General features: G+C 41.3%; 1 protein-coding gene across 2 annotated transcripts in view; it reads left to right on the plus strand.

The window, feature by feature from the left end:
• The first annotated feature begins 2,164 nt into the window (after window positions 1-2,164).
• The window catches only part of FAF1 (Fas associated factor 1), a 502,796-nt gene continuing 480,950 nt past the window's right edge, over window positions 2,165-24,010 (plus strand). Inside the window, exon 1 of one of the 2 annotated variants that reach the window (XM_055255394.2) lies at window positions 2,165-2,663. In XM_055255394.2, coding sequence (XP_055111369.1) covers window positions 2,619-2,663 — 45 coding nt within the window. In that variant the 5' untranslated portion in view covers window positions 2,165-2,618. The remainder of the gene's footprint in view (window positions 2,664-24,010) is intronic. The other variant, XM_063627483.1, reaches the window with a different exon arrangement.

A 24,010-nucleotide genomic window follows, 5' to 3' on the forward strand; every position in this document is an offset into this window, starting at 1 on the left:
TCATGATTCACATTTGTGCTGACTTTTGAAATTACTTTCTTTTTTAAAAAATATTTATTTTGAAACAGAGTTTCACTCTGTCACCCAGGCTGGGGTGCAGTGGTGTGATCTTGGTTCACACTGCGACCTCCACCTCCCGGGTTTAGGTGATTCTCCTCCCTCAGCCTCCCGAGTAGCTGGGACCACAGGCACATGCCACCATGCCCAGCTAATTTTTGTATTATTTTTAGCAGAGATGGGATTTCACTATGTTGGCCAGGCTGGTCTTGAACTCCTGACCTCAAGTGATCTGCCTGCCTCGGCCTCCCAAAGTGTTGGGATTACAGGCATGAGCCACTGCCCTGGCCATGGAATTATTTTCTTACAGATAAAAATTAAGACATTTTGATTCATGTGACTGTGGAGGGTTCTATTATCTAGCTAATTCTGGTCTAAACACAGATCATTACTTAAGAGTTGTAGGCCAGCCTATTTTCATTTAAGAAAACACACAGAATAAACTCAGATCATAATATAGTGCACTTCTTTATATTCAGTGAAACTGAACAATTAAGTCATATTTCTGATTTCTCATGAATATATTCCCAGTTTATGGAGCCTAGGCCTTGCTGGGTGTGGTGGTATGGCTCACACCTGTAATCCCCACTCTCAGGAGGCTGAGGTGGGAGGATGGCTTGAGCACAGGAGTTGGAAGCCAGCCTGGGCAACACAGTGAGGCCCTGTCTCTAAAAAAGTAAATAAATAATACAAGTTTAAAAAGTTCTTAAGGGAAGCCTAGGCCTTCATGCTACATGATGATTTCACTAGTTTTTATTTTAGCTCTACAGGATAAAATCAGCAATCTTACTTCACATTTTCAAGCTTTTACATATTATCCAAAGCAAGTAAATGCCCCATGTTAATCCAGAAGCTGATATTTTCCCAAATCAAGGATGAACAACTTCCACTGTCACACTTTCTCTAACCTGGACGACAATTACAAACTGTCACACTTCACTGTACATAGTCTTTGGCTGTTTTAGTTACAGAGGCTGTCAATTTCTGACCATGGGTTGAAACTTTCAATAATTGGTGAATATTCCAAAATAGTTTCTTATGAAAATGAATAGGCCGGGTGCGGTGGCTCATGTCTGTAATCCCAGCACTTTGGGAGGCCGAGGAGGGCGGATCACGAGGACAGGAGTTCGAGATCAGCCTGGGCAACATAGTGAAACCCCGTCTCTACTAAAAATAAAACAAAAACTTAGCCAGGCATGGTGGCGGGCGCCTGTAATCCCAGCTACTCTGGAGGCTGAGGCAGGACAATCGCTTGAACCCAGAAAGAGGAGGTTGCAGTGAGCCGAGATCGCGCCACTGCACTCCAGCCCGGGCCACAGTGCGAGACTCCGTCTCAAAATAAAGAAAGAAATAAAGAAATAAATAAAAATAGACTGACTATATTCAAAGCTGGATTCAAGTTTTACCCCATTTGTAAGATGTCTCAGCTTAAAAAAAACAAATATAACTGCAGCAGTAGAAAGGTTTTCCCTTTTTTCCCCCTTTGGAGCAACCCTATTAACTGGAGGTTATTTCTCCTAACTACCTTATCAATTAAAAAAAATGCTCCTCCTCTTCTCTGGGACGAGATTTTTACTTTTCTCAGGTTCCTCGTCTCTCCCATGTCTACCATGGCAGTCTGGTTACTTCTGTGTTACGGAGTCTAAGGATGCAGACGTCAGGGAGCTTGGGACTGGGTGTGACAGTGAGGATTCGGTTTTGACAGGTTGAGCGTGAGAGACTATATGAAGTTGTATTTTGGTGAAACACTGTAGAGAAAACGTATATTTCTGAAATGCTGTTAGACGAGTTGTAACAGTGTGTTCAGTTGGTTTGTGAGGCTGGTGTGTATTTGTGTGACTAACCACGTGAGGTGCACAATCTGGTCCCCACCTCAGCTAGGGGGAGGCGCTATCCCGAGGCCTTTGCTTAAATCCAAACTGGAATAACCTGTTGCGAGACTTGAAGCTTCCGCAGCTGCAGGTTGCCGTCTCTGCCGCCAGCGAACAGCTCCTGGCCGGGTAGTCGCGCGCCCTGCGCTTGACAGGAGGGTGGTCACGTGGAAGCCGCAAAGCGGCGCTTTGCGACCTCGATGACAGGCAAAATGTGCGACAGCCGTGGCGCTGGCCAACCAGGGGCGGAGGCGGCGGCCAGGGAGGAAGCGGAGGAGGCGGAGGCGGCCGCGGCGTTCGCCCGCCCGCTCGCTCGCTCGGTTTCCCCGCCCCCGCCGGGCTTAACGCCGCTGAAGGTAGCCGGGTGCGCGCTGTCGCAACCTGCCCTCATCCTGGCCCGCGACTGTGAGACCGGACCCACATCCAGACCAATCTCCCTGTCCGGGCTGCTGCGACGCGGGCTCCGCAGGTTGCAGGCGGGCGGCCGGGGCGCCTGAAGGTTACCGAGTGCATGAGCGCCTAGCGCCTCCCGCGCTGCCCCGCCCGCTGGCCCGCCGGCCCGCCCGCCGGCTCGCCCGCCAGCCCCTCGGCGCCCGGCGGCGGCGGCGGCGGCGGCGACGGTCGCAGGAGGTGCCGTCTGCTTCCCAGGTGCGCGCTTCGCTCCCGGAGCCGCGGAACTCGGCGGCCGCCATGGCGTCCAACATGGACCGGGAGATGATCCTGGCGGATTTTCAGGTGAAGTATCTGGCCCTCTTCCCCTCCCACTTCCAACCTCGTGGGTTTCCGGTGCCACAAGGGAGTCTTCTTCCCAGCGTTTGAACGCTGCAGTGGTGTGTCGTTTAGGCTTTTATACGGTGCGTGGCGTGTGTGTGTGTGTGTAGCGAGTTATGGAGAAGAGTATAATTTATATGCTATCATGAGTGTGTAGAATGTGTTAAGTACGGGTTGAATTGGGTTGGAGGTATTAATGACTTTTGGGTTATTATGTGTGTGGAATGTGTAGTGTTTCATGTATTATATGGGGGGACGTGTAGAGTTTTTGTTTTAGTTGGTGTTGGACCATTAAGTATGGGATGTTTTGGGTTGTTCTATGGGGAGAGATGTATGGAGTGTCAGCGTGGAGCGTGTGGTGTTATGGGCGTGGTGTATTTATATTGTATTAAGGGAAGAGTAAAAAAGCAGAATGATGAGATGGCGAGGGCAATGGCAATGGGGTACTGAGGTCCTTTTCAAAGAGGAGTAAACATCTGAGACTTTGCCTAATTGGAATCTTTGGAGGGTAAGAAGATAACGAAGAGACAGATAAGACTATATATTCCAGAGTATCTCTGCAATGAATTCACAAGCTTAATAAATTACCTATTCATATTTGCGGATTCCCCTCCCCTACAGAGTTGAATTGCTTGGTTGGTGTCCTTTCTCCAGGAATACTTTAAAGGATAAGTAAAGGCTGTTCTCTTAATAAACCCAGCTGTAGTGCCACTGACATGTAAGTATCTTAGGGAGGCCCTTTGAAAGTAGAACTGTATGCATTGTGAAAGACTTGGAGCTTGCACTAATATCCTGTGAGCGCTACCTTTGCCTTTTGATGTTTGGTGAAGGAATTATTTTAGTGAGATATTTTTAGCCATTTTGACATCAACTTAGAAGCTACTGTGAAGTATAGGCAGACTTTTCCCTCTTTTTTAACACTCATCATTGCACAGGTTCTAACACTAGCTTAGTAGGCAGTATTTTTCCTTACTGAAATTTTGTTGGGCTTTTCTCTCTCTGTTCTATTAAGTTCCTTATTTTTTTTAAAATTAATTAATTAATTTTTTTTGAGACAGAGTCTTGCTCTGTTGCCCAGGCTGGAGTGCTGGAGTGCAGTGGCGCGATCTCGGCTCACTGCAAGCTCCGCCTCCCGGGTTTACGCCATTCTCCTGCCTCAGCCTCCCGAGTAGCTGGGACTACAGGCGCCGGCCACCACACCTGGCTAATTTTTTTGTATTTTTAGTAAAGACAGGCTTTCACCATGTTAGACAGGATGGTCTCGATCTCCTGACCTTGTGATCCGCCCTCCTCGGCCTCCCAAAGTGCTGGGATTACAGGCATGAGCCACTGCTCCTGGCCCTTATTTTTACAAATTAACGTTCAAATAACCATTTTCAGAGTTTGCTGTTTTGGTTACCTAGTAGAATCTGATATACAGGTATTAGGAATATGCGTATATCTACACTTTGATTAAACCATAACCTCCAAACTAATAAAGGAGTGTCGTTATAATAAAAGTTGACCATAAGATTTTGATGTTTTGTAGGTTTAGGATTGGCCTGAGGCTTTTTGCCTGCCTACATTTTAAAACATTTTTCAATTAATTAATTAATTAATTAAATTTTTTAGAGATGGGCCTCGCCATGTTGCCCAGGCTGGTCTTGAACTCTGGGGCTCAAGTGATCTACCCGCCTCAGGCTCCGAAAGTGTTGGGAATACAGGTGTAAGCTCCCACACCCAGCCTGCCTAAGTTTTTCATCATTGTCTTTTTGTTTTGTTTTTGTTCTCCAGTTCAATTTTTTATCTAACGTGGAATGCACTGTTTGAAAAAGGACTCTATATTTCTAGGTGTAGTTTTGCCATGTTACAAAATTGTCTTCTGATTTCCCTCATTAAAAACTTTATAAGGTAATTATAACTTTGTTTTGATTTTACCTTTTTATCTCTAATAACTTGCATCTGCTTTCTATTTTTTGTGTGTGACAATTATTATGCTTAACTGTTAACCTTATATTGGCTAAAGGACAGGAAATTTAGGCTTCTCGTACTCAGGCAAAGCAAGATTATCCAGGGATTTTGGTTTGGAAATGAAAATGAAAATTTCGATCACATTAAGAAGATGGGAATAAGTTTTTCTCTTCAGACCAATGGTAATGCTATACACAATTGTTTAAAAATGGGAAAAATAGAATGGCATCTGCAGTGAACAGTTGTTTGCCTAATAATGTTAATTTTATATTGTCAAATAGATAAAATAATGTTATTGATAGAAGAAAAAATTATTTGGAAAACTACATACCTTAAACACGTTAGCCATTTGTGTGTTTAGGAACCTGGAGTTTTCTTACAAATGATGGTCTTAGTAAAAAGTGATTATTCTTCCTGTTTTTTATATTATCTCAATTTTTATAGGATTAACTTAAAAGTAAGCATTTATTCAGTTATAAGAAAACCAGGTAATTTATTTATTTACTTATTTATTTTTTCTGAGATGGAGTTTCACTCTTGTTGCCCAGGCTGGAGTGCAATGGCACGATCTTGCCTCACCGCAACCTCCGCCTCTCGGGTTCAAGTGATTCTCCTGCCTCAGCCTCCTGAGTAGCTGGGATTACAGGCATGCACCACCATGTCCAGCTAATTTTGTATTTTTAGTAGGGACGGGGTTTCTCCATGTTGGTTAGGCTGGTCTCGAACTCCCGACCTCAGGTGATCCACCCGCCTCGGCCTCTGAAAGTGCTGGGATTACAGGCATGAGCCACCGCACCCGGCCTCAAGTCATTTAATTTAAGGATTGCAGCTTAAGACTTGGCATATGGTTACTTGGATGACACTGGTTTCTTCTGTAACTGGGCAAATTAGTTTCCTCACCAAAAGTGAATATGGTAAAATTACATGTTTATATCATATGATTGTGAGACTCAATATTAGTTTGAGAGCTTAGTATTGTCTTTGTAGAAAAGACATAATTTCTAAATTTGATCAGAATTTGAAAATAAATCACATTTTGATCATTGCTAGATACTGTGTCTAAATGTGGAAAAACCTTTGAGAAGGATTTTTGTATTTTTTTTTGACTATTTCAAGTCAATAGAGAAAAGAATTCTGTTGAAATCAGTGAAGTGGTGATAAATAGTGGGTGGAAGATTACAGCTGAGACTTAATGGGATAGATCTGGAATATTATAGATGGGTGAATTTATTACAAAGCAAATATTACCCCAAATTGTCCTCTAAGAAAATCCTCCCCCAATCTGTTAATGAAAAAAAAAATTGTGGTACAATCCTTATAAAATTTACCATTTTAGCCATTTTAAAGTCTTAATGCCAGTTCAGCGGCATTAAGTACATTCATTTTGCTTTGCTACTATCATCGCCATCCATCTCCAGAAAGCTTTTCATCTTGCAAATCTGTTACCGTCCTTATTTAACAATAAGTCCTTGTATCCCTCTCTCCTCAGCCCCTGGCAACCACCATCCTACTTTCTATCTCTGAATTCGACTCTTCTATTAATAGGTACCTCATATAAGTGGAACATACAGTATTTGCCCTTTTTTGTGACTGGCTTATTTCACTTAGTGTCATGTGCCCAAGATTCATACATGTTAGCATGTGTCAGGATTTTATATCTTTTAAAGTCTAAATAATGTTCCATTGTATGTATATACCATATTTTGTTTATTCTTTCACCTTCCATGGACATTTAGGTTGTTTCTACCTTGTAGCTATTGTGAACCATGCTGCTATAAACATTGGTGTTCAAATATATGTTCCAGCTTCTGCTTTCAATTCTTTTGCATACATACCCAGAAGTTAAATTGCTGGATCACATAGTCATTCTATTTTTAATTTTTTTGAGGAACTGTCATATTGTTTTCTATAGTGGCTACACCACCAAAATTTTGAATGGAGAGAATGTCAGCATCCTGACATTTTTAAATAATTTTAAAATAAATTATTTTAAAAATCAGATCTGAGCAAATGAATTTACAATTTGGAATATTTGACCAAAAATCAGTTTTACATGTACATAGTGTTAACATAGTATGTTACCGATAAAGGAATGACTAGAGTAGTACACCTACAGTTCTTGCTGGCTAGAGCCAGGAGGGGGTGTAAAGGAATTTCCTGGGTTTAAAAAAGCAGGCAGCATTGATGAATCATGAAGTTCCCCCTACCTCCCTTAGTGGTTTTGTAACAAAGAGATGCATTCAGGTGAAAGTTTCAAGTCTTTTTGTAACTATAGAATAACTGTTCTTTTTGTAATTGTAGAATTCTTTAACTTTTTTTTAGGTTGAAGTAGAGAACATGAATCATTTGGTCTCAAACTTTTGAGGCCCTATTTGGTTTGCTTACATATGTGAAAATAGTTATCCAAATAATTGTGATTGCTATCAAATAATTTCAATAATATCAGTTACTTCTTTTGGTCTAGAGTCTTCTCCTCCTTAACCTCTTTCTTTTTGGCGAGACAGGGTCTCACTCTGTTACCCAGGCTGGAGTGCAATGGAGTGATCACTGCCCCTTTGAACTTCTGGGCTCAAGTGATCCTCTCACCTCAGCTTCCTGAGTAGGTGGGACTACAGATGTGTGCCACCAAGCCTGGCTAATTAAAAACAAATGTTTAAGCCAGGCATGGTGGCTCACACCTGTAATTTCATCACCTTGGAAGGCCGAGGCAGGCGGATCACTTGAGGTCAGGAGTTCAAGACCAGCCTGGCCAAGATGGTGGAACCCCATCTCTACTAAAAACACACACACAAATTAGCCGGGCATGGTGGCTGGTGTCTGTAAACCCAGCTATGGGAGGCTGAGGCAGGATAATCACTTGAACCTGGGAGGTGGAGGTTTCAGTGAGCCAAGATCATTTCACCTCACTCCAGCCTGGGTGACAGAGTTAAGACTCTCTCACTCTCTTTTTTTTTTTTTTTTTTTTTTTTTTTTTTTTTTTAAGAAACAGGGTCTTGTTATGTTTTCCAGGCTGGTGTTGAACTCCTGGCCTTAAGTGATCCTTCTACCTCGGCCTCCAGAGTGCTGAGATTATAGGCATGAGCCACCACACCTGGCCTAGTGTTACCTGTTTTTCTATTTATGTTTCTCTGGTGCTGTTAATACAGAGGCAGACATCATAGCTGTACTCAAGTGAAGAAAGAAAAAGAACAACTATCACTAGTAGTAATACTTTGTTTTAGACTTTCTGAGAAGCCCTTATCTGCCTTGCTAAAAAAGTATTCTTGGCCTGGCGCGGTGGCCTTTGGGAGGCTGAGGCAGGTGGGTCATGAGGTCAGGAGATCGAGACCCTCCTGGCTAACATGGTGAAGCCCTATCTCTACTAAAAAACAAAAAATTAGCTGGGCATGGTGGTGGGCACCTGGAGTCCCAGCTACTTGGGAGGCTGAGGCAGGAGAATGGCGTAAACCCGAGAGGCGGAGCTTGCAGTGAGCCGAGATCGTGCCACTGCACTCCAGCCTGGGCGACAGAGCGAGACTCCGTTTCAAAAAAAAAAAAAAAAGTATTCTTTCTGAATTTAGTTCCATTGGTCATAGATTAAGAGTCCCTTATTTCTTCTCTAATTTGGCATTGATTTGATGTTATTTTCAGTTATGTTTTCTGTAACACACAAATGTGCTTTTGTTTTTCACCCCTAGTCTTTCCAGCTAGTAATACTTTTTGCTGCCTAAATTGCTTGATGAATTTTCTTTCTTTTTTTTTTTTTTTTGAGACAGAGTTTCGCTTTTGTTGCCCAGGCTGGAGTGCAGTGGCGTGATCTGCAACCTCCGCCTCCTGGGTTCAAGCGATTCTCCTCCCTCAGCCTCCCAAGTAGATGGGATTACAGATGAGAACCAACTACGCCCGGCTAATTTTTGTACTTTTAATAGAGATGGGGTTTCGCCATCTTGGCCAGGCTGGTCCCAAACTCCTGACCTCAGGTGATCCATCCACCGTGGCTTCCCAAAGTGCTGGGATTACAGGCACTGTGAGCCACCGCGTCCGGCCAAATTTTCTTATATTGGGTTATCACCATGGGTCTTTGAAACTTTCCTTTGCATATGAGCTCCTCTTTGAAGTATGGACTTTTCTGTTGCATACTGATAAGTCACTTATGTTGAGTGACACATACGTAGTTTCTGTACGTTTATAACATTTTCTCTTTCTAAATGGAGTTGTGAATCCCACTTCTTTCTTTTTTAGTTTGACACAAAGAAATATCGTCTACAAAAGACAATGCCAGACTGTGTGAGCAGAAATGGTATTGATCCAAACAGATATCTTTTGTGATGTTGCGGATTAGGGACCAAACTAAGTATCCATGGAACATCATATTTCATTCCTGGGAGCAAGTAATCTTGTTACCTGTCCTTTCTTTCCTTTCTCCTCTGTCCTCTTTATTTATTAGAGAGACAAATCATGTTGTTTTAGTATTTGGGTTGTAGGTCATTGGGAAAATAAGGTTTTTGCATGTAGGATAAAGTTTAATGGTTGGTGGTTAAGGACGTGGACTTTGGATTCAGACCACTTGTGTTTAAATCACAGCCCTACCACTGACTCTTCTGGTGATCTTTGACCAATCACTTCACACCCCTCGGCCTCAGTTTCCCCATATGAAAAATATGTTAGCACATGTAAAGTGATTAGAAAAGGTGTCTGACATAGAAAGTGTTCAATAAATTTTAGCTGTTATTTTTGACAGTTTTAAGGTAAGTACTTGTTCTCTGTTGGGAACTTCAGAGATCATCTGTTTGAAGCTTACCAGTTTTCCCTTTGTGGAAATTGAGACCCAGAAAAGAGAAGTGGCTTGTATAAAGTCATAGGTTGGTTTGAAACAATTTTTGTTTGTTTGTGTGAGACGGGGTCTCATTCGGCCACCCAGGCTGGAGTGCAGTGGCGTAATCTTGGCTCAGTGCAACCTCCATCTCCCAGGTTCAAGCAGTTTTCCTGCCTTAGCCTCCTGAGTAGCTGGGATTACAGGCGTGTGCCACCACACCCAGCTAACTTTTTAAATATTTTTAGTAGAGATGGGGTTTCACCATGTTGGCCAGGCTGGTCTCGAACTCCTGACCTCAAGTGATCCGCCCGCCTCGGCCTCCCAAAGTGCTGGGATTTCAGGCATGAGCCACTTTGCCTGGCTGAAACAAATATTTTATCCAGGTGCATATAAGAGTGTTCATTTTCTAGCTGATTTGTCAGCTTGGAGTTCTTGAAGAAAACAAAACCTGCTCTTTAGAAATTTCTCCAAATGAGGAAACTTACATATAAAATAAATTAACAGTGCCTGGCTATCATGTAGTGGACCTTCAGGAAGGAAGGAAGGAAGGAAGGAAGAGAAAGGTGGCACTTTGTCTATTCCTTGTTTACCATTTAGTGCCATGCTTCTGTATTCACAGGTGTTCAAAAGCCTTGGAATGCACATAGTGTCTCTAGATTAGCTGAGCATGATAGAATTGATGCCTGTTGTTTGCCTGACTGGTTTTATGGACCTTGTAGATCAGGGGTCAGCAAACTATATCTTGCAGGCCAGCTGCCTGTTTTTATAAATAAGGATTTATTGCAACACAGCAATACCTGTTCATTTACCTTTATCTGTGGTGGTTTTCTTGCTAGAGTGACAGAGATGAGTAGTTGAGACAGAGATTTTAATGGCCTTACAAGCCTAAAATATTTACTGTCTGGGCATTTAAGGTAAAGTTATTTCTCCCCTCCCCCCACGAAATCAGTACTTTTCTAGGTTTTAGTAAATTCAGAGGACTGGAGTGTTTGAATGCCTGCTAGGTGGCAATATGTGTTTACACCTCCATATGGGGCAGTTGTTAGAGCATTGTACTTAGGTAGACTGGCTGTAGCTGTTGTTTTTTTGTTTTGTTTTAGGTTTTCTTAGCTGTGGTTCTTTGAGAAAGTCATTTGCCCTTTATGGGCTTCATTTATTCGGTCTATAAAATGGTGATCTGGGACAGGTGTGGTGGCTCCCACCTGTATTCCCAGCACTTTGAGAAGAAGAGGCAGGGGGATCACTTGAGGCCAGGAGTTTGAGATCAGCTTGGGCAACATAACAAGATATTGTCTCTACCAAAAAAAAAAAATTTTTTTTTAAATTAGCTGGGTGTGGTAGCATGTGCCTGTAGTCCTAGCTACTCAGGAGGCTGAGGTAGGAGGATATGATTGCACCACTGCACACCAGCCTGGGTGGGTGACAGAGAGACCCTGTCTCTAAAAAAAAAAGGAATGGTGATCTGTGTAGAGCCATATGTACTTGTAAGCAGAAGACTGGATTAGGTCAGGCCAAATAGAATCCAGAGAATCACTTGGCAGCCATGGGACTGAGGACAATCAATTGTAATTCAGATAACTGACCTAGATTAGGGGTCAGAAGATTACAGCCTGAGGGCCAAACCACCACCTTTTTTTGTAGATAAAGTCTTACTGGAATATAGTCGTGCACGTATGTTTACATGTTGTCTCTGGTTATTTTTGTCCTTAATAGCAGAGTTGAGTTGTTGACTGCATGTCCTGCAAAGCCTAAAATATTTACCCTGCTCCTTTTAGGAGAGTTTGCTGATCCTTGATCTAGATCAGTGGTTTTCAACCAAGGGTGATTTCTGTCCCCCAGGGGACATTGGGCAATGTCTGGAAACACTTTGGTTGTCACAGCTTTGGGCTGCTACTGGCATTTAGTGCACAGAAGCAAAGGATGCTGCTACACATTCTGTAATGCACAGGCATCCCCCGATAGTAAAGAATTTTCTGGCTCAAAATATTGACAGTATTGGAGAATCCTGATTTAAACCAATGGTTCTGAAACTTTAGTTTGCATCAGAATAATTTGGAGGGCTTGTTAAATCACAGGTTGCTGGACCCCCACCTCAGAGTTTCTGACTCAGTGGGTCTGGTGTAGGGTCTGCAAATTTGCATTTTTTACCAGGTTTCCTGGTTATGCCGATGCTTCTGATCCAAGGACTACACTTGAGAATTGCTGAGCTAGGTGACTTTTGAAATTCCATCCATTCCTGTGATTCTTTGATTTTGTGATCTTAAGTACTGTTCCATTTCTGTGACTTAGCAAAACGGTTTTATGATATGGTTTGGATGTTTGTCCCTTCCAAATCTTATATTGAAATGTGACCTCCAAAGTTGGAGGTGGGTCCTAGAGGTAGGTATTGGATCATGGGGGTGGATCCCTCATAAATGGCTTAGCACCATCCCCTTGGTGATGAGTGAATTCTTGCTCAGTTAGTTCACGTGAGATCTGATTGTTGAAGAGTCTGGAGCCGAGTGTGGTGTCTCACACCTGTAATCTCAGCACTTCGGGAGGCCAAGGCTGGTGGATCACTTGAGGTCAGGAGTTTGAGACCAGCCTGGCAAACATGGCGAAACCCCATCTCTACTAAAAATACAGCTGGGCATGGTGGTGTGCACCTGTAGTCCCAGCTACTTGGGAGGCTGAGGCATGAGAATCGCTTGAACGTGGGAGGCAGAGGTTGCAGTGAGCTGAAATTGCGCCACTGCACTCCAGCCTGGGCGACAGAGCAAGATTCTGCCTCAAAAAAAAAAAAAAAAAAAAGAAAAAGAAATAAGAGTCTGAGATCTTTACCATTTTCTCTCTGTCTGGCTCCCTCTCTCGCCATATGATAGTCCGGGTTGACTGTGAGAGGCCGTCTCCCACTTTGCCTTACACCATGATTGTAAGCTCCTTGAGGCCCTCACGAGAAGCTAGTGGATGCTGGCACCATGCTTTATGTATAGCTTGAGAACCATGAGCCAACAAACCTCTTTTCTGTATAAATTACCCAGCCTCCAATTTTTTTTATAGCAACACAAGAATGGACTAAGAGTATATTTCAGTATACTGATGCTTGATGCTTAGGCTGTTTCATGACTCCACGTTTTTGGATCCTTACTTTTCATATTCCCTTGGAAAGTTTCTATTTCTCCTTCAAAAACCACCTCCTACCTTTTGCTTGTAACATTCATACCTTGTACCCAGTTAGGGTTAATAGTTTCTTTTGTATTTTGTACATCTCTCTTCCTTTGAGTCTTATGTTAGATTGTCAGTGATCAATTTACATGTTTCTTTCTCCTACTATCAGCTCTGTGGGGGAACAACTGTCTGGATCTTAACCATCTGTTCCTGCAGTATCTAGTAAAAGGTGCTCAGTGACTATTTACTGAAGGAATATTCTTAGTTTAGGCTGTTATGGTACAAATGGAATAGAATTGTAATTTTTTATGTATTTTTGATATCATTGACATGATTTTGAATAATAAAATCTGTCATTGGGAAAATAAAGATTTGACTAAATTGAGGGTTATAACTTTAAAGTGACACATATATAGAGAAGTACAAAACACTTCTGCTCTTGTTTAGCTTTTATTGAGGGGCTCAATGAGATGTGATAAAATATACATCTTGAGGCCAAGAACTTTGTAAAATTTGAATGCTGCTGCTGAATTTACTGTTTTATTCACTCTTCCTGATTATAATTTCACTCTCAATTGGTTTTTAAGGCATACATTTTATTTTCAAGTCAAAATTGTTCACCATGTTAAATCACTAGTCATTGACTTTAAGGTGAGTTTGAGATAATTTCAAAAAGCAGTCTGGTAAAATTAACAGAATAATTACACCTGGCTTTATATTTACTTGTGGTTATGGGGGAATAATAGAGATAGGAAGAATGAGATGTCAGGTTGTGGTAAAAGAAGAAGGAAGAGTTTTCAGGTTATGTGCACCTTAATGGCCTTCAGGTGGGGTTTGAGTCACCTAGTTTTTCTCTTTGCAGTTCATCCTGGCTCCCTGGATTCTTTAATGATTGAGCTATAATAGAAGAGTGTTAGTGAGAGGAAAGCTTCTTCTCTTTTGCCCTCCCCATCCTCTTTTTCCCTAAGGAAAAGTAGTGGTTGAATTTGTTTTTTAAAATCAATTTTAGATGTATCTTTTCTTTAATAGGGAAAGAGTAATAACGGTAACTTCTAGCTTTTGGTTACTTTGTATATGTCAGGTACTATGCTAGGCTCTTAACATCTAATCTTTACAGTGATCTTTTATTGGGATATAGTGATATGGTTCTCCATGCATGGTTTCTGTATATCTTCTCAACAGAGGCACTGAATGCCTTTGTTTCTATCTTTCCAAAGATTTTTGTATTCTGAACAGCCTTGAAAGATAGAGATAATGTCTCCCTCTTGGGTGAAGGGAGGTAGGCATACTTTCCACTCTAAAAGATTTGAGTTCTTTAGGCTGTGAGTTCCTCTTCTGTATTGCATTCCACTGCATGTGCAGGTATCACTTGGTCTATTTTGTGTTGCCCTATAGGAAATGGGACTGGAGAACCAGCACAGGAACATGCTGATACTTTGACTACTAATATTGCTGTGAATCATAAAGTTCACTGTCTCTGACCTGGGAGTCAATGTCTTCTGCCAGCATCCACGAAACTGGCAGGCTAAGTTGTTAGCTTGCTAGCAGGATAAAACTCAGATCCTTTAGTTTTTAAGTTTTGGCAGCGAGGATGGATGTTGACAGACACATGACATTCTGGAAGAAGAAAGATGAGAGTGTCTTCATAGGTTGATTAACAGAATTTGAGGGAAGTCCTTGGTAGAAACATGTTGCCCAAATTAAGTGGTTCTCTACTTTATTGCCTGTTAATGATGAGATATTGGGGAAGTAGTTACAGACTGAGTTCCAGGACGTAGGTTCGAAGACAGCTGCCTGAACATTCCTGTGGTTGTTGCCAACTCTCCTTTGGGTGGGGAGGATATTTTTCACCAATCTGGAGGTCACCCTCAAATCCTCCCCAGTGTAACAACTAGGGAGATTTGTCCTGATTGGGCAAAAGCTTCTGTTCCCTTTCAGACAAGAGTTACCGATGTATGTGTACCTACACTGAGTGTGAAGGGAGGCAAATTTGTAAGTTACGTGGGCAGAAAAGAAAGTTGTTAGAATTTTGCTTTGCCTAAGAGATGGAGTGCATAATGTCTTGTGGCTCAGCCCCTCTTCGGGAGGAAACTTTAGTTCCCACTTTACTGTCTGAAGCAAAGCCGTCGGCTCAGTAGGGTCATTAATTCATAGAGGTTTCACCCTAAACCTGGTCCTGGTTTGCTGATGGTTTAGTCAAGCTGCAAGCTTACTGTGTCTGCTTGACTTCCAGGGCTGTTCAACCTCTGTACTAGCTATGCAGACTGATAATGGATGTGATTGCTCTGTTCTCTGGACAGAACTCAAGGCTTTTCTTATAGCTCTGATTGGTACTCTTCTCGATGAAACTTGTTATATTTCTACTGACCTTTGCTTGTTGCTAATGGCCTAGCTCTTTGGTCTGCCACTTGGAAAGCTATAGACTGGCAAGTTAAAGATAGCGCTTGTTAAAGCTGTGAACTATGAAAACAAATTATACTTGCTGATCAAACCATCTGGATCACTCATCTAGATGCCCTTAGTAAGGGCCTCTCTTCTGATGAAGCCCACTGGAATCAAGCTTCTGATTGAGTGTACACTGCCCAGAGCCATATTCATTATATTGGATATGATGAATATCAACTATCATAAACTGGACACAAAGGACTGTGACACAGAGGGTACCATTACATGCCAGACTTGCGCCTCCTGCTAAAAGTTTAACCGTTTGTCACATGATGAGAGAAGCCAGTGGCATGGGATGTGGCTCCTGCTTGCCCCTGGCAGATTGAATACATTGGACCTTTGACCTCCCTATTACAGCCAACTTCCTATCAGTGGTGCCTCACTCCTGTTGCCATTTTTTTTATGGTTTTGATGTTGCTGTTCTAGTCCAATCAGCTGGCTCTGGCCACACCATTGTGACCCTAGAAACCAATCTGTGTTATGCTTTTGGCTTTCTGGACTGTTTGCAGTCTAACAGTAGTGTACCTTTTATCGTACAAGCCACTCAGCAATGAACTGATTGTCAAGGTATTTGATGCTTCCATGCTCCCTGCCGTTCATAGGCATCTGGTATGTGGATAAACATTGAATATTGGAACAGCTTCTTTAAAAATTGACTCAACGATTTCTGATTCTACATCCTTCACCTCCTCTTGATCCACACACCTTACTTAGAAAGCCAGTTTTGCCACTGATGGTAGCTGTCCCCAGAAAAGGATTATCTCATCTTGATCACTCCTGAGTAATGATCAGAATGGAAGGGGTGGGAGGCTATATAGCCCTATTTTGAGAATTCAGGATTCCACCCTGACCAATTTTAGGCATGAAGTTTCTTTTTACCCGCTAGTAACAACCCAAGGCCAGCCTGGTTGGTATCTATCTTCTATGTGGCAGCTAGGCCAAAAGATGGCTTGAGGAATTCAGACTTAATTCTTGTTCAGTTACCTGGATTCTCTTGTTGAATTGATATTATTCTAGGTCATCAGGTTAGTGACTATTTGGTTGAGTATACTGCTTGCTGAGTTTCTGTATGGTAGACAGTGGGGACCATAATGGGTTTCTGTAGGTTTTATGCAAATTCCCTTGACCCTCTTGCACCTGACATTTCCAGATGAAAGGTCTGGGTGTTGTGAGTAAAAGATGATTGGGAAAAAGGTGAAGTTATAGCTGCTGGAATGGGACATACTGATTTTGTAGCAATGGACAGAGAGCGGCAATCCTGACACTTGGTGGAGGGACCACCTTAGACCCCAGGAGGTTTAGAGAAGGGAAAGACATTAATGTTCATTTTCTTTCAGAATCACCCTTGAAGCCTTCCTCATAAAGAAAACACTCTGGTGTAGCTCCTTCAAATTGTTGTTATCACATTAAGTTTAGCTGACTGCTGGGTCTGCCATCCCCCATGACTCTGATCATGATTTGTCATTCCCTGTAAACTTACTGGGAGGTCTGCTGGAAACAGCAGTGGTTGGCTCCAGGTCATGTACCTTCCATGCAAAACACCTGTGAACACTTCTTTACTCCCATCTCATCAACTTCACTCAGATTCTGTGGGGTAGATTTTGGCCACCTGGCTTATGGCCTGGACAAATGGGATAGATTGGACTGATTGCCGTCATTCAGTCCTTTCAAAAACAAGGACTAGACTCACTGTTTTGAACTGAACTGGGTGGGAACCTTGTGCTGGAACACAATTTGACAATGCCTCCTTGACTGATGTAGGTCCTCCTTGGAAAGACCTAGTGATTCTAAACAACTCACTCTTTTCCGATGTACCATGTGTGTCCTTGGGACTGTACTTCTTTTGTGTAACCCAGGTATTAGCACATCTCCCTTCTAGAAACATGGACCTTCCTCCACCTTTGAATGTTTAAGGAAACACCATTAAATCTTGTTGCCTTTAGATAACTGTGTAGATCTCTCTAAAATGAGGCCATCCTTGCTTGCTTGGGGAAACTTCCTGGAATGATAACTGATTTGTTATTTAGGCACACCCAATGAACAATTATCTTTATAAGGGGAGTCATTCAATTAGACTAGGCAGTGCAAAATTCATTCCTGACTTTTTAACTGAAGTAACCAATGACAACACCTTGGCCCTGGAAGGCATTAAGGTCAGCCTCAATTCACTGACCAGAGTTATTATGGATGATAAAATTGCCCTGGACTTTTTTCTTGTGAGCCAAGGCAGAGTCTGTACAATCACTAATATATCTTATTGTTCCTAGATTAATGCCTTAGGCCAAAAGGAAAGGTCAATACAGAAAGCTACTTGGCTTTCTGAGGTAGGCCCTGATGGCTTATGGGATTTCATTATCTTATTTGGGTGTGGGATTCTAAGAAACATGGTTGAAATCAGTTCTGAAAATTGACCTCATCCTGCTGCTTGGAGTCTTGTTGATAGTAGCTTTAATTAAATGATGTATGATACGCATTGATCAGATTTAGTTCAAGCCTCTGTCAGTTGGATTAATCAGAGTACCTGATAGTGGCATACTTGTGAGAAAATTTATCAGCTGCCAAGATGGTTAGAAATGAGGAGTGGATGTTGTTGGGGCACAATTCTCTATGTCTCATATGTTTCTGCACATCTTATGAATAGGGTACTGATTGTTCTAGATTTTCTTCTCAAGGGTGTTGTATTGCTACCAGACTAGATAGTGTTTCCCCAAAGGGTTGGTTGCTTACACCTTGAAGGTAAAGATACTTTCTCCCTCCACAGCAAAGGTCAGGTATGCTTACAGTCCATTATAAAAGAGTCACATTCCCTAAGCTCAGGGTTCCTCTCCTGTAATGCAATCCACGGTGTATGGCCCACTCTCTGTCACCCTATGGGAAATTGGCCTTGGGAATTGGTGTAAAAATTGCCGATACTCTGTAAAAAAAAAAAAAAGCTAAAACTCTGGCTGCTGTTATTGTTGTGAGGAGTAAATTGCTTTGTCCTTGTCTTAGGAGTCCTGTATCTTCCTCCAATATCCATGAAATTGTAACAGGCCAGGTTGTTAGCTTGCCAGTAAGTAGGGTGGATTCTTAGCTTTTTTGTAGTTGTTACCACCCTGCAAGGTAGGTAATCCCTCATTTTGCATATTGATCTTAGAGACAGTAATTATAATAACTACAACTAACATTTACTGAACATTTAATTCCCTTCCCTTTCGTCTCCTCTCCCTTTCCCTCCCCTCCCCTTCCTTAAAATACAGTGTGGTTTACAACAAAGTTCACATGTGATGTGGTGCAGTGGCACCATCATGGCTTACTACACCTGGCTAATTTGTGTGTACATATATATACACTTTTTATAGAGATGGGGTTTCACTATGTTGCCCGGGCTGGTCTCAAACTCCCGGGCTCAAGTGATCTGCCCACTTCGGCCTCCCAAAGTATTGGCATTACAGGCATGAGCCACTGCATCTGGCCTGAACGTTTTCTTTCTGTTGGGCTCTGTGATAACTGTTTCATTTGCATTATCTCATCTAATTGTTATATGCCATCTAATTTGTAATAGCCATTGTTATTATTTCCATATAAAGATGGAGAATATGGAGGGGTAAAGAGGTTAAGTAATTATCTAATGACAGTAACAAGGGTGGGATTGAGATTTACTTTGTTCGACTACAAAGTAAAACGTATGTATGATCTTATATATCCACATTTTCTCAAATGGGTATGCTAGGTAGTACTCAGCAGCAATTTACTGGCATAATAAAAAAAAAAACATGGTTTTAAAAAATATTAAAAATCATTTTCACAAAGTATATATAAAATTTACATGAATTTTAAATAGAAAATTAGATTTCAAAGACATTGTAAGGAGGTAGCTTGCTTCTCTTTGGGCCCAGTGGGGGAACATGTTTCCGTCCAATGAGGGAACATATTTCCCTTCTATTGTTATGCTCACAGTTGTGGAAAAATTTAATAAGTACTGCACTTTACCACTTTGTCTTTTATAAAGCAAATTCAAATGCATCCAAACTGGGCTCAGTGGGTCATGCCTATAATCCCAGCACTTTGGAGGCCAAGGTGGGAGGATCGATTGAGCCCAGGAATTCAGTATTGCCTGGGCAATATGGTGGGGTCTTGTCTCTACAAAAAACTTGAAAAATTAGCTGAGGCCTGGCACGGTGGCTCATGCCTGTAAACTCAACAGTTTGAGAGGCTGAGGTGGGTGGATCACTTGAGATCAGGAGTCCCAGACCAGCCTGGCCAACATGGTAAAACCCCATCTCTACCAAAAAAAGAAAATACAAAAATTAGCTGGGCGTGGTGGCTGGCACCTGTAGTCTCAGCTACTCGGGAGGCTGAGACACAAGAATCACTTGAACCCAGGAGGTGGAGGTTGCAGTCAGCTGAGATCACACCACTGCACTCCAGCCTGGGCGACAGAGTGAGCCCCTGTCTCCAAAAAAAAAAAAAAGTTGAGCGTGGCAGCGCGCACCTGTAAGTCCCAGCTACTGAGGAAGCTGAGGTGGGAGGATTGCTTGAGGCTGGGAGGTGGAGGTTGCAGTGAGTCAAGATTGTGCCACTGCACTCTAGCCTGAGTGACAGAGTGAGACTCTGTCTTAAAAACAAGAAACAAACAAAAAACCCCAAACTGCATCCAAGTATTTTTTGATTCCTTCTTTATCTTTATTCTTTAAAGATAATTTTTAAAATTTATTGTAGCTTTATGGTATGCAAAAAGAGAGGACAGTGTAGTTTTTCTGGTGTCCCTGGATTGACCAAGGCTAATAGAGATGGAGAAAAAAAATCTTCCCAAAAAACGAGAGCTTATTGACTGCTTATCTTGAAGTTGTGTGTGACAATGGTTGCTACTGAGATTACATAGTTACTAGTATTTTTACGTCACTTTTACGTGCATCAGTGCCTGTACATTACTTTCATTTTTAAAATTCTTTCTTGAAAGTACTGAAAGTGCCTGTAAATAATTATGTTAGTATAAATCTATGTCAATGCAAAGTAATTTGCTTAATTTTTCTGGGAGTACTGTCAGTTTTGGGTATATTCCCAATGTCCTAGTAGTAGAACTTGAAACAAAAATAATGGTGTAGACCGGGCATGTTGGCTCATGCCTATAATCCTAGCACTTTGGGAGGCAGAGGCAGAATTGCTTGAGACCAGGTGTTTGATAACAGCTTAGACGACATACTGAGACCCCATCTCTACAAAACAAATGAACAACAGAAACATAATGGTATAGTGGCAAAAGTTGATACATGGGAACTTTGTTGTAAACTACATTGTATTTTAGAAGAGTAAAATAATGCTTACTGATTACTTTGGAATAATGTAGTAAAAATACTCTGCCAATGCTGGACTGGATAGATATTTGATGATATGAAATATATATATTTTTTAAATCTGGTAATGTACTTACTGGGTTTTAAGAAAAGGAGTCCTGTGGCTGGGCATGGTGGCTCCACGCCTGTAATCCCAGCATTTTGGGATGCCGAAGTGGGCGGATTGCTTGAGCTCAGGAGTTTGAGACCAGCCTAGGCAACATGGTGAAACTCCATCTCTACAAAAAAATACAAAAATTAACCAGGTGTGGTGGTGCGTGCCTGTAGTCCCAGCTACTCGGGAGGCCGAGGCACGAGAATCACTTGAACCCATGAGGCAGTGGTTGCAGTGAGCTGAGATCATGCCACTGCACTCCAGCCTGGGTGACAGAGTGAGACCTTGTCTTAAAGAAAAAAACAAGAAAATAAAAAAGTACTTTTATTGACATACTGTAATACTTATGGGTGAAATGCTATATCTAGAATTTACTTCAAAATGACCTTCAATAAATGTGATTCACCACATAAACAGAATTAAAAGCAAAAACCATATGATCATCTCAATAGATGCAGAAAAAGCTTTCAATAAAACCTAACATCGTTTCATGATAAAAACCCTCCACAGACTAGGCATGGAAGGAACATACCTTGAAGTAATAAGAGCCGTCTATGACGAACCCACAGCTAACATCATACTTAATGGGCAAAAGCTGGGACCATTCCCCTTGAGAACTGGGACAAGATGAAGATGCCTACTCTCACCACTCCTATTCATCATAGTACTGGTCATAGTACATAGTCCTAGTCAGAGCAGGCATTCAAATGAAATGTCAATGAAATTTGTCAAATTTCACTGAATGAAAAAGTCAAACTATACCTAGAAAACCCTAAGGACTCTGCCAAAAGCTACTAGAACTGCTAAACAGTTTTAGCAAGGTTTCAGGATATAAAATCAATGTACAAAAATCCAGTAGCATTCCTATACACAAGTAATGCCCAGGCTTAGAGTCAAATCAAGAGCACAATCTCATTTGCAATAGCCACAAAGAATATGAAATACCTAGGAATACAGTTAACCAAGGACGTGAAAATCTCTACAAGGAGAACTACAAAACGCTGTTGAAAGAAATCAGAGTTGAAACAAACGAATGAAAAAACATTTTATGCTTATGCATTGGAAGAATGAATAGCATTAAAATGGCCACACTCTCCAGAGCAATTTATACATTCATTGCTATTCCTATCAAGCTACCAAGATTATTTTTAACAAAACTACAAAAAATTATTCTAAAATTCACATGGAAGCAAAAAGAGCCCAAATAGCCAAAGCATTCCTAAGCAAAAAGAACAAAGTGGGAGGCATTATACCACCCAACTTCAAAGTATACTATAAGGCTGTAGAGACCAAAACAGCATGGTACTGGTACAAAAACAGACACACAGACCAATGGAACAGAATAGAAAACTCAGAAATAAAGTTGCACTTCAACTGATATTTGACAAGGCTGACAAAAACAATGAGGAGAGGACCCCTTATTCAATAAATGGTGCTAGGATAACTAGCTGTATGCAGAAGGATGAAACTAGACCCTTACCTTTCACCATATATGAGAATTAACTCAAGATGGATTAAAGATTTAAATGAAAGACCTCAAACTAGGAAAATCCTAGTAGAAGAAAACCTAGGAAATATCCTTGATATTGGCCTTGGCAAAGAATTTTTGGTTAAGTCTCCAAAAGTAATTGCAGCCAAAACAAAAATTGACAAGTGGGACATCATTAAACTAAAGGGCTTCTGCACAGCAAAAGAAACTATCAACAGTGTAAACAGACAACCTACAGAATGGGAGAAAATATTTGCAAATCTATGCAGATTGTGTATGTTTATAGCAGAGCCATAGCATTTCCAGGGGATGGATCCTGGGGGTACCCTGAGTTAATAATGGATACAGAGCCATCTTTTGATAAAAGGGTACTGGTGACATACATAGCTGGTCCTAGGACTCAGTTTCATATACATTCCTACTGAGTTTTTAGGAGACCTTTATGAAGGTAGTGGCAAGGAGCTCCCTCCTGGCCAGGGAACATCTGTCTTACAGTTGCTATTTGTTACCCATGGGAAATGCGTGAAACTGTAGAGTCCTGGCTCTTAGTTATTTTCCACAATTGCTATAGTAATGTCAGATAGGATGTTCTGAGCTTGCCTAACCAGGCATTTACTTAAAATATTCTTAGTGGTATGGTTGGCATTGCGGTCAGAGAAGAGAGATGGGTATATCATGGAGTTTTGTCAGTATAAGCGATTGTGCCTAATAAAAAAACAGTGTCTTTAATTCTTACTGCTTTAAATCAGTATGTACTGAGGGTATACCAGACATTAATTTATTCAACAGATATTTAAATGACCTCACATGTCTTGTGATGCAAGGATGTGAGAAATACATATTACCCGACCTGGTTTTTATTCGTATTTTCACTCACTTGACAAAGATTTATCGATTATCTGCTCTATGGCAGGCATTATACTAGGTACAGGTGAATAGGGATTAGGAAGAGGAGGAAGAGATACATAAATTAAGATAGGGGCATTTTTCTTAAAATCCTTGTAAATAATTATAGTGCAGAATAACAATAAAGGAATATAGAACTTGGCTCCAGTGGTTAAAATGGGTATACTCATGTAGTACTTTAAACCAATAATATTAGATATGTCATAGGGCAAAATATAACTATCTATCAGATGGTTGGTAAAACCATGAGAATCATATGGTACAAAGTCCCAGGGCTGAAATCCCTTCTGTATCTTTCCTCATGTCCATCTTTTGCTTGAAAATTTTGGTAATTAGGGGATCACTACTTTGTAAGGCAGCTAATAAAATTTTACCTCTTTGTAACTTACTGATTTACTCTGGACCTATACAGAATCTGCGCCCCACCCCACCCCCCCATATGAAGGCAACTATGTTAGCATTAACTCTTACCTGAGTCCTAATTTTTCAGTTCTTTCCACCACTCTTACTTAGCTGCCCTCTGGATGTGCTTGTCTGTCAATGAAACACTTCAAAAGAAGAGATCAAGAGTCAATACAATATTCCAAAAGAGATCTGGAATACAGTAGAATGGACTTTCCCCTAGTTGTGCACATTGTATTACTATTAATGCACAATTAATAGTAATACCTTACAATTTTGACACATATTGAGTGGGTGGTAACATAAAGATCCCACCTGAGTAAGGCATACCTCTCTCATCCTAAGTTCAATCATTTGAATTTCTCCAGCTCAATGAAGAACTTTGTCAGCTTGAATCTTTCTACCTGCTCTTAAATCATCTCTGTAGGAATTTGCTCCATTGGTTTTCTCCTACATTTCCTTTGGCTTCTGCATCTCTGCTTCGTCTGACTCCCTCTTCTCAACCTATTTCAGGTTTAAAAATTTGCCAAGTTTCTCCCAGTGTAAAAATACCTTTCATTGATCCTGTTTTATTCTAGATGATTCCATATTTCTCTCTCCTTCCCCTCATATTTCTCTTCAGCGTTAATGTACATTAAGAGTCTGTCCTGTCCCCTTTTCCTTTCCACTCTACTGCATCTCATATGGTTTCCAAATAGTCATCCTTTCTTTGGTTTTTACTATCCATTAAATATATGCTGCTAAGTC

Source organism: Symphalangus syndactylus, chromosome 12, assembly GCF_028878055.3.
Source record: "Symphalangus syndactylus isolate Jambi chromosome 12, NHGRI_mSymSyn1-v2.1_pri, whole genome shotgun sequence".
In the NCBI taxonomy this organism is placed as follows: domain Eukaryota; kingdom Metazoa; phylum Chordata; class Mammalia; order Primates; family Hylobatidae; genus Symphalangus; species Symphalangus syndactylus.